This window comes from Ptychodera flava, assembly GCF_041260155.1.
Source record: "Ptychodera flava strain L36383 chromosome 23 unlocalized genomic scaffold, AS_Pfla_20210202 Scaffold_24__1_contigs__length_23054250_pilon, whole genome shotgun sequence".
Taxonomy (NCBI): Eukaryota; Metazoa; Hemichordata; class Enteropneusta; family Ptychoderidae; genus Ptychodera; species Ptychodera flava.
Window position 1 is genome coordinate 758,341 of NW_027248278.1, and position 18,834 is coordinate 777,174.

Here is an 18,834-nt window from a genome sequence, read left to right on the forward strand (position 1 = left end):
CGCCAATCATGATAACAAATAATACTTGAGGTGCAATAATAAATGGAACTTTCAAACACGTCTCCAAGGCTGTCCGTTGGATATACAGGTATCAATAGTGTGAGGTAACATGTACACCTTTTACAATAACTGTTACCTTGTTTTGTCATACCCTTCCATTTGTTCCTCAGGTCTCTACATCCAGATTTCACGGTGACATTATAGCAGAAGACGGAAGTAGACAATTTTAATTGATCATTGTACATCACTTCAGGTACAAAATTATTCATTCTTCGATTAAATTACGTCTTTTTCGATTGTTTTACATCTTCATTCACCCCCCCCCCCCCCCCCGCTTTTCTATTTTCCTTGCCATTTCATGTAATGACGCCCTCTGACGTTGTTGAACAGCTCTAACCCTCACCGTACAGGCAGGCCTATTCTGTTAAAATGCATAGTATTTATGGACGCATTGTTATAGCACACCTACTGTACTGGTGGCGCTCAGTGTAGTGTACGTGCTTGTGTCGTGAAAACAACTGAAGCAACACACAAATATTGTTACACTACCTTTTTTAATTTGTCTCTTACCGCGTTGTTCGTTGATATTTCCAAAGTGAACTATGATTTTACTGAAGAATCAGTTTCATAGAATCGCATTACTGTCATCAGTAAAACTGTGCATTGCCATTGCAATGATTGGTCTGTCTCTCGGTCTCATCCATGTCAACAAGAACACTCCCCCATCTGAGAGAATATACTGGGTCGGATTGTTGGTAAGTATTTTTTAATATTTTCCTGGCAACTATCACGGTGTTCTCTTTGAACATTTGATGCTTTGCAAACGATTGGGACGTCGTTTAATGTTAATGGATGAACTCGTACGTTAGATTATTACCGGGTGGTGACTTGTCCGGCACTACGTCACCGAGCTCTATATATAGCAACTATGCCGGTGCTCTATATATAGTAAATATGCTGGTGCGTAATAGTGGCAAGGACAGTTGACTGGATCCATCCGGTTAGGCTATTTAATTCTCTCTCGATGACATAATTCAAAATGAAAATCAACAAGCAATTTTTGAGGGCGGGGGAAATTTTAATTTTGCTTGGGCAGCAGGGGACATATTTTTAGGTGGCAAGGGAGCAAATTTTAGGTTTTTTTGGTCGGTCAGGGCAGATATAGGATGATTGTCCTGGGGACAGGGCTTGGCGAAAAACGAGGGGAGAGGGGAAGCTACAGGTAAAGTTGAGCCATGGTGTTTCCTGTAGAAGACCACTGCAGTATGTGTCTGTATGGGAATGTTAATTTTCAGGGGAAATTTTTTTCACAGGGCAGCTGCAGGATTTTTCATCTAAGGGTAGGGTAGCTTCATGCCTGCAGGGGAAATGGAATGACAAATATTGAGGGGAATTTTGTCAAGGGCAGGGGAAATCGGCAAGTTTTTTTCACCACAGGGCAGACAGCTTCAAACATTGACAGAGGGGAGGGGAAACAGGCAAAAATAAGTGGGGAGTGGGTAAAAATGAAGTTTGAGTGCGGGAGGGTAAGTCGAAAAATTTTCAGTGTGAGGGCAAATTATGAACAGCTAATTAATTACCCTCATCACTTAAGGTGGTTGGAAAGGCTAGAGCGTCAGTTATAAATTTCAACAAAACTATTAAAATAAAAAAGTAGTCAACATTCATGTGGATTAAAAAAAAACTAGACATTTGGGCACAAAGGCATTGAAGAGTTATAGCCTGTTAAAACTTCTGAAAAACTGACCAAATAAGAAGAAGTTGGGGAGTCCTTAGTGTATTAACTATGGTAGAGGTCCCCTAGCTTATAATAAAATGTTTGAAAAGGGAAAGTCATTATTTGCTGTTTTTCAGGAAAGTTTGACAAGGCGGTACTGGCATTCAGAGTGAGTGACTGCGATTGTAAATGCATTTTTAGATTCTTTGAGTGTCAAGAGGTGTCGAAAGTGAGATTAACCAAAAAAACTGCTCTATGACTTCAAAAGAGGGGTGCAAATATGGCTTGTTTTCAACATTTTTGACAGAATAACAGTTTTCCTACATAATTGTATACCAATTTAATCCAACTTTGAAATGAGATATGGACATGGAATTTTTACAGCCTATTAACAAGGTTACAGATAAGATTTGTACGGCACAATTATCCTGTATTTGAAGTACTTTTTGAAAAATCACATTTTGAAATTTGAAAGAATTTTTAATAATTTTTTGATATATAAACCCATGTAAAATCATAAAAACAAATTTTATTTACAAATCCTGCCGTACAAATCTTACAATAAATAGTGTCAACATATTTATAACTAATTTGGTAATATTAATAATATCCAATTATTATTAAATTCAAATATGTAAAAAAATATGAAAAATTAAATTTTAATATTTACTGGTGTCATATTTCAAAATCATGTCTGCAAATATACAATTTTTATATTCTTTGGAGAAAATATTAACTAAGGGAGTTATCCTGAAAATTTGAACTAAATATCTTGATTCTAACACTTGAAATTTGACATTAACTCCGAGAAAAGAATTGGTGCAAAAAATAGCCTTTCCAACCACCTTAAAATTAGTCAGTTCACATTACTTGTCATGCACAGTATATCGTGTCGTATTAAAGACCCCTTTAAAAGTGCATTGTTCGTTGGCTGCACCTGACAATAGACTATGAACTTATTACTTTACGATCAAGTTTGAATTTGAGAATGTATCAGTGGAACAAATCCCACCATTGATGCCATGTACACGCAACATATATGTTGTATTTTAAGCCCACAAGTATGTTGATAGCTCTGGAGATAGATACGTCACACATGGGATATATTTTTAGTTTAATCACATCATGATCAAGTTGTTCGTTATATATATTTATCTCAATGACTTTTTTGTATTATAGCTGTCAGCTTCAGGTGTGATCGGCATAGTAACAGCGATTCAAAAATCCCGCATTGCTGTAAGTGTCACTGATTCTATCATTTTATTCCGTGGGGTAAAATTTAGACCTTTAAGTTAATATTCTATAATTAGTACAGTGTGACGTTCGCGTCTCTTTTCTGCCTATTAATTAACGCTTTGCTTATTACGTTTTTAATGAAAATTAAAACGCGTGCAGATAAATAAAGTAATTTATTATACACGTGAGGTCTGTATTCCATTCTCTTGTTGTTTAAAAAGTACTGACATAAACCCGTATTTCAACATATTTCAACATGTTAAAATACGAATAATATTTATTACAGTCACTGGAACTATTAAGAGGACAGCTTTCACATAGATATAGCGCAATGAACACTGAGAGCTCTAAATCTCCTAAACATCGATTTATGGCAAAATTGTTACGTTTTTATCGAAAATAAATAGACGTGTTGAAAATTAGTGCTTTATCACGACAAAACTCTTTCACGACAGAGTGCCTTGCATGTCGTCTGTTTGTAGTTTACGATGTGCAGATTACAGAGGTAGAGCTGCTGGACGCCAACTTACCCGATTATGAGCTGACTATTCGGAGAGTGCAATTACACAAATCGTGAAAGTAGCACACAGCTATTTCCATGCATAAATTCAGCACATCTATCAATCACCAGGCAAATACAACTGAAAATGTACTACAGAGAAATAGACATTTCAGATTGGTACGGTGCTTCTGAGATCCTCTGAGTGTCCTCACTGGGCTCTTTTGAAAGAAAAGTAAAATTTATTCACAAATAATCCTTTGCCATGTGCACCATCGATATTAGAGGCGTCGTGACACAAAACTGTAAATAGGTGAAGTAATGTACAAAGGGATGTTCCGTTTTGCGCCCTCAACAACAAAGAGGATCGAAGCGAGGCTACGAGCGGCGCACAGCGAACTGGCCCAAGTATAAGCGTGGCTATTGTTTAGCGATAGAGAAGCCATAGTTTGTTGAAATGTGGCTGTAGTTTGGCGATACAGTGGCCATAGTTTGTTGAAATGTGGCTGTAGTTTGGCGATACAGTGGCCATAGTTTGTTGAAATGTGGCTATAGTTTGGCGATACAGTGGCCATAGTTTGTTGAAATGTGGCTGTAGTTTGGCGATACAGTGGCCATAGTTTGTTGAAATGTGGCTGTAGTTTGGCGATACAGTGGTCATAGTTTGTTGAAATGTGGCTGTAGTTTGGCGATACAGTGGCCATAGTTTGTTGAAATGTGGCTGTAGTTTGGCGATACAGTGGCCATAGTTTGTTGAAATGTGGCTGTAGTTTGGCGATACAGTGGCCATAGTTTAGTTATAGAGTGGTCATGGTGTTCTCCTAAGTGTCGGAGTAACGTTACAGAATGTATATAATCGGACCAGGGAAAGTCAAAGTTTAATTTTTGAGTCGTTCAGACAAGATTATCGAATACAGGCAAGCGACGAAAGTATACAACTCGAACGTGTAAATTCCTTTAAAATATTTTTATTCGTAATACACAAATTGTAAATCATTGATAAATTTCAAATTCAAGCATCAACAATATACGTCCTTCATGCATGCACCTCCATATCTCATGTGTCTTCAACTAGGTCCCTCACCTGCTCACAGGCGCTTGGTACATTGCTGGGATAATAATCGTATTTAATATGTAGAATGTCTATATTGAACTTGATTATTAAATAAAAAAATCACCGTACGCGATATTAGTGTAGGCCTATAGGCCTACATGTTGCTTGGCGAATGGCTATGGCATGGCTGCCTGGCTCGGGCCCGGCGAACTGCACAATCATCAAGTGGAAGTATGTCTGGTAGAATGTCTACATGACTTGATTATTTATTAAAGAATAACCGTACGTGATATTACTGTACATGTCGGCTAGCTTAACCGAGCGGCTGTAGAGCTCTGTAGGGCTTGGGCCCGGCTTTGGCCCATTGTCCACTGCTGCACAGACAGGAAGGGAAGGTGTGAAAGCTTTTCACCGCCCGATTTCATAAATCAGCGAAATTCACGAACTCTGAGCGTTTCCGGTGATACTACTGGTCAACGGTCAGATGGTTGCATAAAAAATCGATCGACTGGCCTCTTTTGCCTAAAATCATACCTTACCCTATGCTACTGGCGAGAAATCGTCCTGAAATCGGCTGGGCACACCAACCCAGCGCCGGCCATTTTGAATAAGCTGTCAATATAAGTCAATATGTAGGCCTATAGGCCTACACTAATATCGCGTACGGTGATTCTTTTATTGAATAATCAAGTCGTATATAGACATTCTACATATTAAATACGATTATTATCCCAGCAATGTGCCAAGCGCCTGTACTCTTTTATGTAATAATCCAGTTCCCTGAATTTACTCGTACTGACGGTATACGCAGGGTTAGATTTGTTGGTGTTTGTCATTTATTTCTGGTTAATCAAGAAATAATTCTCCATTACTTTCCCAAGTATCTGTGGATGTAACTTTTACACAGTTTGTTCAATATCTGCTACTACAATAAATCACTTGTGAATGCAATTAATTAAACTAGCAATCTAGCATGGTTGATGGTGCCTGAAAAAAAACGATTGACCAAAAATGAGGAAAATTCAGCCCAAATAATGTGTATACTGTCAAAGCATTTATTATTCAGTGAGATTAGCCGTTGTGTCTGTGGCTTTTCCGCTGGGTGACTTGATGAATTCGTCAAATCCCGATAAAAATGTCTCAAACATCACATTATTGAAATTAAATCCCATACCTATGAACAAACCAAAGTACGATCATCGTGAGTGACTTGTACATCAATATCAATTTGAAAGATTTCTCGGCAGTGGTTTTACAAAGTGAAAAGTTAACAGCGGAGAAAGGACGTTTTATTTCTCGTCACATTTTATTTCTTCTAAAAGCTATATAATACGATGGTTTCAATCGGGTTCGCACTCACAACGTACGGTACCCAATCTCCTAGCGGAGAAGCCACAGATAAAACCGCTCGGCCAAATCCCCAATCTCACTAAGCACGTAAATACAAATGTACAGTGAACGCTGAGATATATTACATTTGGTCCACAGGGGACCACAGGCATGACCAGCCTGTTTTTGAACATTATACTTGGCAGTACTGGAGTCTTCAAATTCGCCGATATGTGTATAAGATTTCATCAAATTTGCAAGTCTGCCGAGAGCTGACTTAAATATCTTGCAGTAGTAAATAACAGATGATACTTGAGTCTTTTGAAAATTGCTGATATATTTGATCTATATCCCAGATTTCATCAAATTTATACACCGGTTTACTTTGCTAAAAGACAATATTGTGTCATCAATGACTGATACTGATAGAAAATTGCAATGTCACAGTTTTCTGATAATTTTATTTTCCCTTCCAAAATAACAGTGTGCCCTCTCACTAAAACAACATATATTTTTGCCATTTTGAATCAAAATTAAAAAATGAACAGGCAATGAGCAATGCATAAATACAGTCACTGAAAATAAACAATGGTAGACTACCCTTCAATTTGTCAAATACGATGCCTTATCATAGGTTATCGGACCTGGATCGATGCTTTATCATAGGTTATCGGACCTGGATCGATGCTTTATCATAAGAGGGACAAGACGTGCTTATCGGACCTGGATCAAGCCGGAGCTCACAAGTAATAAGCTTATAGCCATTTCTTTTGTTTTGGCCATGGGAAACAGAGCGCTCTATCACTAAACCTGACATCTAGACAGTTCTTCCTTTCTAATCAAACTTTCATGAAAATAAAACGGTAAATCAACTGATACTGTTGTAGTGTCTTTGACCATAAAACTACACTGCTTTTTGGGCAATGTTGACTCCACTCTCAACGCTATAACCAGAGCCATGTATGTTTCAATAGTGCCATCATGAAGGTACTCTGGTATGTATATCCCATGACGCAACGGGCGCCTCGGTGGCCTGCCATTACCATTCTAAACTACGTATTGGCGTGTTTCTATTTGACTCAAGTTCTGCAGTCGAATACATGTCGATTTATAGATTTGACATCTGAGGGAGGTTTCATGTTTTTAATGATATTAAAATGTGCAGAATGGAAGTATTCATAGAAAATCAGTAATAACATTATCTTGATTAAAAATTGCACACAATTACTAGAATCAAGTGCTCAAGGTCACTGTCAAGGTCACTGTTCAACCGTAACGAGGACAAGCTGTGCAAATTTATGCTAAAAACTTAAATAGTCCTCTCAGCAAATCGATTACCAACCGATTTTGAAAATTCATCTCAACATGTTTTACATGAGGAGATTCCACTATGCGTTCTCATTTTAAGAGATCGGGACTTAGCGGGGACGTTAAGTTGCGGACTTCTCCGCTAGCCACTTAAATACACTAGGTTCGAATCCCACAGAGAAATTCAGAATTCAAGTGTCACATCAAAGTCTAGTGCCCGAAGCATAGTATCTCTGAGTATTACTCCTCATGACATCGATTGCTGGTAAAATGCGGTATCAAAATAGAAACAAAAGGAAATTCTTGCAATGCTGTTGAAGTGTTGATCGCATTCTTCTGTTTACATAAGTCTACAAGTCATCTTTCAGTCATGTTCTTCATTTAATTTCCTAAAACAAGGAAACAATTCTTATCTTATGAAGTGACTTTCAATTAATCAGGAAAACTTAAACTTTGAAAATTCTCGTTCATCGGAATCATAGAGATAAGACGGCTTTCTGTTTTACTCTCTTCTCATTCATTCATTCATTCATTCATTCATTCATTCATTCACTCATTCACTCATTCATTCATTCATTCATTCATTCATGTAAATAACAGCAAATGAAATTGATATTTGACGTATCTATCGTTTGTAATTTCAGATAGGACTTTATTTGCTTATGTGTTCAATTGGTTGTATGGTCAGTGTAATTGGAGGCGTCATGGTTGGCCTTGCCGCCACTTCTGTAGTAAACATGGATAAACGATGCATTTACAAGAATACTGATTGTCTCTGCAGGTAAATTTGTTTGTTACTGTAACACTGCTTTGCAATATAAACGCGTGAAATGTTATTCTCAGCCATTATAAACGTGGCACCATATACTCGCTCGTAAACAAAACAAAAACAAAAACAAAAATAAATAGGCATCACAACTTTTCTTTTCTTTCATCGAGATGAGCTACATGCATTGTCCAAGTTAATTTCTGGAAACGAACATTTCAGTCATTGACAACAATGATATGCGGACTCAGACACATATACATGTATAATTGTGTTAGGGACTGGACATAAATTAAAGGGGGGTGGGCCGGTGTTTTGTAGGGGTGGGTCGCCATTTTTCGCACAAGCATTTTTAAAGGGTCATAAAATTTTGTGCAAGCCTATGGGGGAGGGTCACCTTTTTTTCATGCATCAAAGCTGAAATTGCATGTGCACGTATATATATGGAATACTGAAAATAAGAAAAAATACCTTCTGGCAGTTTCATTTTCTGCCATTTCCATTTTAGGGTATATTCAACAGTTTTTTGATGATCAAAGCAGCCACATTGAGGCAAAAGATTTAGGTTGCCATGATTTCTACTTACCCAACTCCTCTGTTGTGCATAACTTTCCCTGATAATGACTAAAAGTTTAAACTTAGCCTTTCAATAAGAGATAACTTATTTGATATCATTCTCCCATAGGCAATATATTGGATATAGGTTGATGTCAAACGTCCATCTCATTGTATGTACATTTTTATTTTTTGAGGAATTTGACAGAATACAAACTATTTAGAATAGTGCATAGTGTCAACAATAACAACTAGAAGTTTCAGGTCTGACAAACAACAGATAACCTATGTGTTATTTGTAGTTTCCTCATAGCCTGCAATGTATAGTGGATCACCATTTCGGTGAAATTCCAAAATCCAATTCTTGCACACACATGCACTTGTAACCACCTTAGTCTAATAAAGTGCATTGATATCAATAATCAAGCATACATAAATACACAGATTTGCCGATTTTGTATTTAAAAAAACTATTCATAGTTTCCTTAGAGACTAATGTATAGTGGATCACCATTTTGGTGAAATTCCAAAATTATATTTCTTGCATACACATGGACTTGTAACCACTTTAGTCTAATCAAGTACATTAATATCAATAACCAAGCATACATAATTACACAGATTTAGCTAGTTTTGTATCAAAAAAATTATTCATAGTTTCCTCATAGACTACAATGTATAGTGGATCATTATTTTACGTGAAATTCCAAAATCAAATTTCTTGTATACAAATGCACATGAAACCACCTTCTTCTAATCAAGTTCAATTATGTCATTTATTCAGGTCATATATGCAGAAATAGTGCATGTTTTTAATTGGGAAAAAATTATTTACAGTTTTGTCATAAACTCCCATGTATAGTGGATCAACATTTTCAGCGAAATTCCAAAATCAAATTTCTTGTTCACATGTGCACTTGTAAACAACCCATGCTAATCAAATACATTTACATCAGTTATTAAAAGTCTAGAGATGAACAGATATTGTTAGTTTTATCTTGGAAAATACACGTTCATAGTTTTCTCATAGACTACCATGTATAGTGAATCAACATTATTGATGAAATCTAAAAATTTCATTTTTTGTACACGAATGCACTTTTTACCTGCAACTTCAAGCAAAGTACATTTACATGAATTATCACACACATATGAGTTGATATTTTTTGGACAAAAGCATTATATCAGCCACATTTTGCCTTCCTTTTGGGGGGACTTCAAAAGTATAGTAAGTCAGAAGGGGGACTTGAACACATTACGAGTTTGTTAGGGGGTATTGAGTAACAGGGAAGGGTCACATATTTTTATGCACGGATAAGGGGGAGGGTCACTAATTTTTGTGCAAGAACTTATGAAGGGTCACTATCTTTTATGCACCCCCTTGTAATTTATGTCCAGCCCCTTACAATAACTAAATTTGTTTCTTTCTTTCTTTGTTTCTGTAAGACTTGATGGTGACTGGATCATTGAACCACCCGGTACATGCAACATGCTGACAGTCATGAAGAACATATTGTGTAGCCTAACAGTTCTCAGTGCTATCTCTTTTGTGATTTCACTGATTGGATCCATGGTTGCATTTATTGGTCTGCGTGAACCACCTCCTGTAAGTTTATACAAATTGTACTTTGTCTCTGAAAGGTTCATCAAGACCATGCGATCAGGATCACATTAGGACCGAGGTGATTTCATCCATTGCTAGCTTAATTTTGTTTATTAATTAATCACAACTACTTCTCCTTTGGCCGGTTGACAGGTAAGTTTATTTATGCTGACTGAACAATACTGGGTTAAAGTGGACCTTGAACAACGTTTGACAATGTGACTAGTAAAGACAACATGGCGGTGTTGAATTGTTGCAGGACGAGACTAGATATTCAACAGCTACACAGCAATAATATTGCATAAAAACCGTAAGACACTGAATATTTAGCAACTTTTTATAGACAACGTTTGTAGCAAACGATATCGGGATAACGTGAGATATTTGATTAGCCGATCATTTAGGGAATATTTAGTGGCAATTCCGTTGTGTATTTATTAGTAGTAAAGTCACTTGATGTAGCAGCGACTCAAAACATTAAATGTTGAAAGGTTATTGGTCATATGGGATTGATGTAATAGCTAATGAACTATTTCAAGGATTGTCTTTGTTTATTTCCACTCACTTTTGTCTTCTGACATTCCAATAACACTGGCATTCAGTCACAGAAATCATCTTAAATTGGCTTGATCAGTTGTGTGTATTCCATTATTCAAAAGTGCTGATTAGAGACACGTTGATATCAGAATGACTTTCACGACTCGTCACATAGCGGCATCTTTACGTATGTCATCTGATCTCTACACTTACATTTCTCCACTAAAGCCAAGAGTCGTACAATACCTTATAGATACCCCGGTAACGTCACGTCCACGTCACAACAAACAGTATTTTCTCACGTTTTTAAGCGCTTCGAGTCGTACTTTGAAAGTTAAGACGCTAAAAATATGACAACACCCAACGACCATAGAGCCCTAGAACTTTGGTTGAATCAATAAATTACGAAAGTAATAGCCAAAAGAAAGCCCCAATATTAAATATCGACAAACATGATTAAGGTTCTATGGATATATCAAACTAACGCCCAGGTATTGACTACACAATGTTGTTAATCACACGGGCGGTAGAGGGATCGATGTTCGGCAAAACCCCTGCAGCCGACATGCAGGACGGAGTTGTAAACGTTCAGAAAGTTGCCTGGCGCCTTGCTATACGTTGCCACTTTTCGTCGTCTTCGTCGCTTCCACCGTGAAAGCGGAGTACACGTGCTCTGTACCCGTCTTCTTATCAATGCTCAGTCTCGGGCATCGAATTTCCGTTCGACGAAGGAATCGCTCTCTCCTGTTTACGTGTAAATCAACGAAGGAAAACGCTTTGAAACGTCAGAAAAACAAATGTTTATCATGATGACGTCAGAATTCCTCATTACTATGCAAAATGACAGTGATTACCTGAAAATTTCGACAAGACTTTTTGGGTTATCTCTTCAAGGCCAGGAACTTGATCTCCGGGATCAAGTTTGTTCTAGTCTGTAAGAGGTTATGGAGTGTCATAGCCTTTTGTTTTCCATTGAAATTGTAATCTAGTAAGTAAATTCCTTGCATAACAGACTGACTCTGACACAGGCCTTTAATTTCCCCGGTTTCCATTTCTGGTGCATGTCCTTACCTGGCGGAGAACCAAATAAACATTATGTCTCCTTTACAGCGATCTAAATTCAAACTACAGATATAAATTCGTTTACCAAAAGTACGCGCACCCATCGACTCAGATTACCATCGTTCAATTTAAACAGTGTTGTTACGGAGATAGAAACAGTTTGTAGTGACCATTCCGTAGATAGGTTTAGGAAGAATATTTCATTTTGTTTAGTTTTTAGCTCACATTTGGTTATACCAATGTGAGTTTATCGTATAGGCTGAAGTCGATGGCGGCTGTATGTATGTCTGTGTGTATGTATGTATGTATGTATGTATGTATGTATGTATGTATGTATGTATGTATGTATGTATGTATGTATGACCGTACAGTATGTCCGTCAACATCAAAAACATGCAAACCGCTGCACGTTTCAGCTTGGTATTTGGTGTGTGGATGCATCCTGGGCTATAGATGGGATTTTGTTCAAATTAAGTCTGCATTGCCAAAATTATGCAAATGAGCTTACAAAATGTGAAAATGGTTAAGAATTAATAACTCAAGAACCGCTGTTTTGATTGCTTTGAAAATTTGTGTGCAAGTACCTTATACAGTTTTATGAATATTGTGAAGATATCCTTAATTTTGTATTTTTGCAGAATTTTTTTGTGATTTTTCTCATTTTCAGTAAAAATTCTTCTTCTCTGAAACCGCCACCCCAATCGCTCTCAAATTTGGGTTGTCTCTTTGCAAGGGTGTTACTCTTCTAATTTGTTGAAATTATGACAAAATTGGGAAAATTACTATTTTTGAGCAATTTTGTCATTTTTGGTCAAAAAATCTTAAACAGTGTTTCCTTTTTAAAACCCCTGGACAGACAGCTTTCACATTTGGTACACAGACGTACAGAGATGACAATAGTTAGATATGTGGAAATTGTCCTGCCTGAAATATACAAATTTGTATTTTAAAGACAATATTGTCATTTTTGGTCAAGGAAACTTGTTCTCAAAATTACTTGTTTGATAGCTTTGTAATTTGGTATAAAGTCCCGAGGGATGTTATTAGATAAATTATCTGCTCAAAGTGTTGGGAAACCCCAAAATTTGTATATTTTAGGTAATTTTCTCAGTTTGTGACCTTAAATGACCTACACCAACCCAGGATATGTTGTGAGGCAATTTTGAAGGCTGTGAACATAATTTTGTCATATTTGGTATCAATTTGTAGGAAAATTTGATCCAGAAAACAAAGATGAGGTAATTTTTTTTTTCATTTTGGACCAATTTTTGCAACTTTTTCTATGTAAGACATACAAGAACTGATGAGAAATTTGGATCAAGGATAATTCTAGATGTTGTAATCACCGCCCACAGTGGAAGGCATTTCACTATCTGTAACTAACTTAAGTGCTGTTTACATTAGAATGATAACACTCATGGCATTAATTAAAAAATTCCCAAGGTTGTAAATATATTTCCTGTCATTTGGTCTTATGTAATACCAAGGGGTGGAACATTTGATATTCAGGAGGGGGTAGGGTCTAGAAGATTGATGATGTAGCATTACTTTTTTACCAGATCCCTTGTGCATTTTTTGCCCACTCCCACCTTTTCTTTTTATCAAACCTTCTCTGTCTATTTTTTGTTGTTGACATTTGCTTATGTATTTAGGATCTGCTTCTCCCATTGCTATAGAAGTTGATATGCATGTTCCTAAAGATGACCTCCAGTACCTAAGTTGGAGACCTTATTTCTCGAATGGACAAATTCAAACCGAATGTGAGCACATAGTGTCCTTGACGGTATTTTTTACGAGTTGGCCTAGGGTTAGCCGTGCAGAAATATTAATTGATCCAAGCTAAACAAAATTCTGGAAAACTGGAGTATTTCTGTTCAATGAGAAATGCAAATATTATGTTAAAATGGTCATAGATCTGCATAAAAATACAAATATCAAAAAATAAGTAATACCATGAATATGAACTGGTAGAATTCCAAAGATCACTGAAATACTTGGTGTTACAATTTGTAAATGGAAGTCTAATGAACCATCAGTGGAGGTGACCTACCCACCGCAGATTGTCAGCCTATGTCTTGTATGAAGCGGACATGTTGCGAGTATTACGATGACTGACGGCTGGAACATCTCTCTGGAAGAGGAGCGGGAACTCAGTGCAACTTTACATTTCACAGACTTGAAGAAATGGCCTGTAAACTTAGCACTAGTTCAATCAACAGCATCTCTGGTCATAGTAACGTGGCATACCGGTAAATATGGCACCACCACATCACATGTACAGACTACAACTCAACGGCATGGAGGTGCGTCTCGTCAGCAGCTACATGTATGCTGTAATTACACTGACGTCATACAGTAACAGTAACGATGACAGAAGCAGCAGTGACAACATCGGCAAGAGTGACGGACAATTACATATCTGTCTTTCCTCATTTTTAGCTCACATTTGGTATACCAATGTGAGGTAATCGTATAAGCTGAATCAGTTCATTTGCATGCCATTTGCATGTATGTATGTATGTATGTATGTACGTATGTATATGTATGTATGTATGTCCGTCCACGTCAAAAACAGCTAAACCGCAGCACCTACTGTCCTAGTATTTGGTGTACTGGTGTACCTAGGGATGGAGATGTGAATTTGTTCAAATGAACATATCAGTGCCAAAAATATGCAAATGAGGGGAAAAAAGGAAAAACCCTGCAAATTGCTAAAACTCTGTTACCGTTGGTCAGATTGGGTTGAAACTTGGTGTGCAGATTCCTTTAGACATTCTAAAGTAGGTGTTCAAAATTTGGGATGAAATTTGCATGTTTCTATTTTTAGGGTAATTTTTTCAGTTTTTAGTCAAAAAATGTTTTTCTCTGAAACCACTCATCTGATTGCTCTGAAAGTTGGTATACATGTTCCTCAGGATGACCTTAATCAAGTGTATACAAATTGAATTGAAATTTTTATATTTGTGATTTGGGGGCAATTTTCCAAATTTTTGGTCAAAAATTTTTTTATTGAAAAATTACTGATCTGATAGCTTTGATATTTGGTATACAGGTTCCTAAGGTTGATCAAAATCAGTTTAATGAATATCGTGAAGATATCTTGAATTTTGTATTTTTGCTGAATTTTTTGGTTATTTTTCTCATTTTAAGTAAAATTTCTTCTTCTCTGAAACCGCTAGCCCAATTGCTCTCAAATTTGGATTGATGTTTGAAGGGTGTTTCCCTTCTAATTGTTGAAATTACGACAAAATTGGAAATATTACTGTTTTTGGGCATTTTTTGTCAATTTTGGTCAAAAAATCTTAAAAAATATATTCTTTTTAAAGCCCCTGGACAGACAGCTTTTATATTTGGTGTACAGATGTCCAGAGATGACAATAGTTAGATATGTGGAAATTGTCCTGAAATATACAAATTTGTATTTTTAAGACAATTTTATCATTTTTGGTCAAGGCATTTCACTATCTGTAACTGATTTAAGTGCTGTTTACATTCGAATGATAGCACTCATAGCATGAATTAAAGAATCCCAAAGTTGTAAATACATTTCCTACCAGCTGGTCTTATGTAAACATGGTCAACCAAGGGGTGGAACATTTGATATTCGAGAGGGGGATAGGGGATAGAAGATTGATGAGGTAGCGTTACTTTTTCCCACTCTTTATTTTTTCCCCACTCTCCCACCTTTTCTTTTTGTCAAGCTTCTCTGGCTAATTTTTTTGTTGACATTTGATTATGTATGTAGGATCTGCTTGTCCGATTGCTATAGAAGTTGATATGCATGTTCCTAAAGATAACCTCCAGTACCTAAGTTGCAGACCTTATTTGCTTTTGCAATTCTTGTTTTTCTGGTTTAAATATTTCTTGAATTTACCAATTCAAACCGAATGTGAGCACACTGTCCTTGACGGTATTTTTATATTGCTAGTCTAGTGTCTTGTAGCTCTGCATGGGAGGGCTGTGTGTTACCGGCGTTATACGGCCTCCCACAAGCGCGGCTGAGCACATCGTGTACCTAGGCGAGGTGGGTGTGCTCGAAAACGAAGATCAATGCAAGTTTTGGATTCAAAATCGGCTGTTTTCTTTATTTCCGAGGAGCTACCAGCGGTTTTGTCTATGGCAGTCTGCAGGGCTGTGGTGGGAGGCCGTATAACGCCGGTAACACACAGCCCTGCCATGCAGAGCTAAGTGTCTTGCAACTTACAACTCCTTACAACAAGTCAATTTCCGACCATGAACCTTAACTGTGCGGCAGGGTCATGGTCCGACTCAATGACGTCATACTTCCAAACTTGATTCTGGTTGGTGCAAGCCTGACAACTACCAGCAGAGTTCGTTCACCCGGCACTAACGCGTAAGCCAATGCTTCAACAAATTTCCAATATGTAGATATTATACACAGTGTGTCACAATAAGTTTACCCCTTTACATCGACCCTTGAAGTAAATGTCATCAAAATAGAAGGGGGAAAACTAAAAAAATACCGTTGTGCATTTGTTCTGCATTTCATCAACATTGGTGATAAAGTGAGTATTTCCACAATGCTAACTGACACGATGTGATTTCACAATTTCATTTGTCCAAATTCAGATTGAGTGACCATAACTTGGGTATTGAAATGGGAAGAAAAAGTAAACCTAGATTACCTTTGAGTGAAAGAATCTGTCAGAGATGTGATTGATGATGATGATGATGATGATGATGATGATGATGATGTTTCATTTATTATTTTCATGTAAAAATCGTACTTCAGAAAGAATTTTATTGGGACAAAGTAGTAGTACAGATTTTTGTAAATGTTATAGTCTCTTAGAAAAAGAAGAAGTTGTTAAAAAGTTAATGGAACAAAATGTTCTTGACTTACTAGCTGCATTTCTAAAGAATACAAATGTATGCTGAACCCTCCAGCAGGTCCGGGCTGAAAAATGTCCTGGTAACTTTTGTTCATTTGTTGTTCAGACTTTTACTGTTTTCTTAAAGAGTACATGTTTATACTGAGCTCAAGCAGCTCCAATGAATGTAATTATTGCATGTTTTCGTATTACAGAGACGAATGGTTGTTTTTCTTTCTCTGTATTGTTCACTTACATTTGTAACACATCTTGATGTACCATACCATACTCTCTGTTAGTATGTGTCGAGTAAATAAAGATTAAAGATTAAAGAATAGGCAATGATGTCTGATTAGAGATATCGTTGCTTACAACATGTCAAAACATAATTATTAAATCGTGGCAGCGTCATAAGTAAAATATATATTGACATTTACACATCAAAACTGATTTAAACAATGTCGAATTTCCAAACAGAAAAAAATCCTTGGCCGCTAAATGTTAGAAATATATCGTGCTTTTACTGTTAAAAATCTATTGACGAATTGAGCAGTGAGTTTTGTCCTAAAACAACATCAAAATCCTCTATGAATCAAATCGACCAACTTTTCATAAGTCTATCTTAACGCTCTACACTGAAAACGATTGACCTAAAAAATGACACAGATTTTTTCAGGTTCCCACTTCTTCTGCAGAGTTTCATACCAAACAATTACTTTGATTTAATTACTGACAGAATTCCGATATCCTTTGATCTATCAGTGGTGAAGAGAGTCATAAAGACGCAACTTTAATTTTTCTTCAATACTCGATATTTTTTATGCGTCAGGCATTGACGCTGGCATGGCCGTGAATTTTCTAATATTTATCCGATATTTATTTTACTGACTGGCTGGTATCGTTATCGATCAGGCGACAAGTACCATACAGTGTCCTTACTGACTGGCTGGTATCGTTATCGATCAGGCGACAAGTACCGTTCAGTGTCCTTACTGACTGGCTGGTATCGTTATCGATCAGGCGACAAGTACCGTACAGTGTCCTTACTGACTGGCTGGTATAGTTATCGATCAGGCGACAAGTACCGTACAGTGTCCTTACTGACTGGCTGGTATCGTTATCGATCAGGCGACAAGTACCGTACAGTGTCCTTACTGTTCCATACTTGGTTGTCATCATCGAAGTTCATCCGGACTAATGACGTAGCCATATTTTATCGTAAATCAAATCGATGGTTTCTTCTGAATTTATTCAACAAACCTCGACAATTATAGGCTGAAGTATCATTTAACAACTTTTCCCCGTGTATAAAATATACACCAACCAGTTGTAGTAAATTTGCCTCATTTTGACATGGCATTAATTTTCCATGAGTTACTCATAATATCACATTTCTCTTTGTATCGGGGTCTGTATAAGTCTTTGACTAGTGGTTTATTCTTCTCTTGTGTTTATTTTCTGATTGACTTCAGACGCTGAGGGCAGACATAGTGGTTGCACGAACAGAAAGGAACAGAAATGAAGCTGACAATGAAGAAGTATTGATGCAATCATCAGAGCCACATCCATCAAATGAAACTGATCATGAATTATTAATTTCTTAAAGCAATTCAGTCTTCTTATCAATGTATCAGCTTTATTCCCAGTGGTTGCAAAACGTTAATTCTGTTTTCACTAAAGGATAAATTTGGAGACGATCCAACTTGAGTCGTTTGAAATTGAAACCAAATTTTACTAGTCTGCTACTTGTTTAAATATTGAAATCAAAATTTGTGAAATAGCTTTAATGACGTCACTGATGTCACTGAGCAACCGTAAAACAATAGTCTTCGAATCAATGTTAAGAAGAGGACACTTCCAAGACAGATTATTCACATTTTGTCGCATCAGCTTGAAATCAGTCTTCCTCTGAAAATGACTTGCATGACAACTGACAGAGAGCAGATCAAAGAAAGAAGGCAGGCTGTAGTAGTATTTGAGAAAACAACAACAGAGACTGTGAACATTAATGGTTCACAACAACAGAGATTGTGAACATTAATGGTTCACAACAACAGAGACTGTGAACATTAATGGTTCATAAAGGAATGTAACTGCTTAAGACTGTGCTTGCAATTGGTTTTCCCATCTTTAAATGTATATGTAACCATCAGATAAAAACAAGTTAAAATCATTACAAGAAGTTTAAAATTGAAAAAAAATGGGGAGTGAGTGTGATTATATAAAAAACAAAACGTTCATTACAATGTGGCAAAATGCGCTTTTTAGATATGACAAATATTTTTTTCAAAGATATAAAGTTTGATAGCAACAGGTAGATGGACAGTGCAACCAAG

At 36.8% G+C, this 18,834-nt stretch overlaps 1 protein-coding gene across 2 annotated transcripts; it reads left to right on the forward strand.

The window, feature by feature from the left end:
* The first annotated feature begins 435 nt into the window (after positions 1–435).
* LOC139124754 (uncharacterized) lies at positions 436–18,815 on the forward strand. Of its 2 annotated transcripts, XM_070690864.1 has the most exons (5): positions 436–755; positions 2,897–2,953; positions 7,788–7,924; positions 9,911–10,070; positions 17,971–18,815. In XM_070690864.1, the coding sequence occupies exons 1-5, from the start codon at positions 603–605 to the stop codon at positions 18,100–18,102; spliced, it is 639 nt and encodes a 212-aa protein (XP_070546965.1). In that variant the 5' UTR covers positions 436–602; the 3' UTR covers positions 18,103–18,815. The 2 variants fall into 2 exon arrangements, with proteins under 2 accessions (XP_070546965.1, XP_070546966.1); XM_070690865.1 differs by lacking the exon at positions 2,897–2,953.
* Positions 18,816–18,834: the final 19 nt, after the last annotated feature.

Coding starts and splice junctions, on each gene's coding strand:
- LOC139124754 (XM_070690864.1), top strand. CDS start 603: ATGATTTTACTGAAGAATCAGTTTCATAGAATCGCATTACTGTCATCA. Junction 2,954..7,787: donor TTCAAAAATCCCGCATTGCT/GTAAGTGTCACT, acceptor TTGTAATTTCAG/ATAGGACTTTATTTGCTTAT. Junction 10,071..17,970: donor GTCTGCGTGAACCACCTCCT/GTAAGTTTATAC, acceptor GATTGACTTCAG/ACGCTGAGGGCAGACATAGT.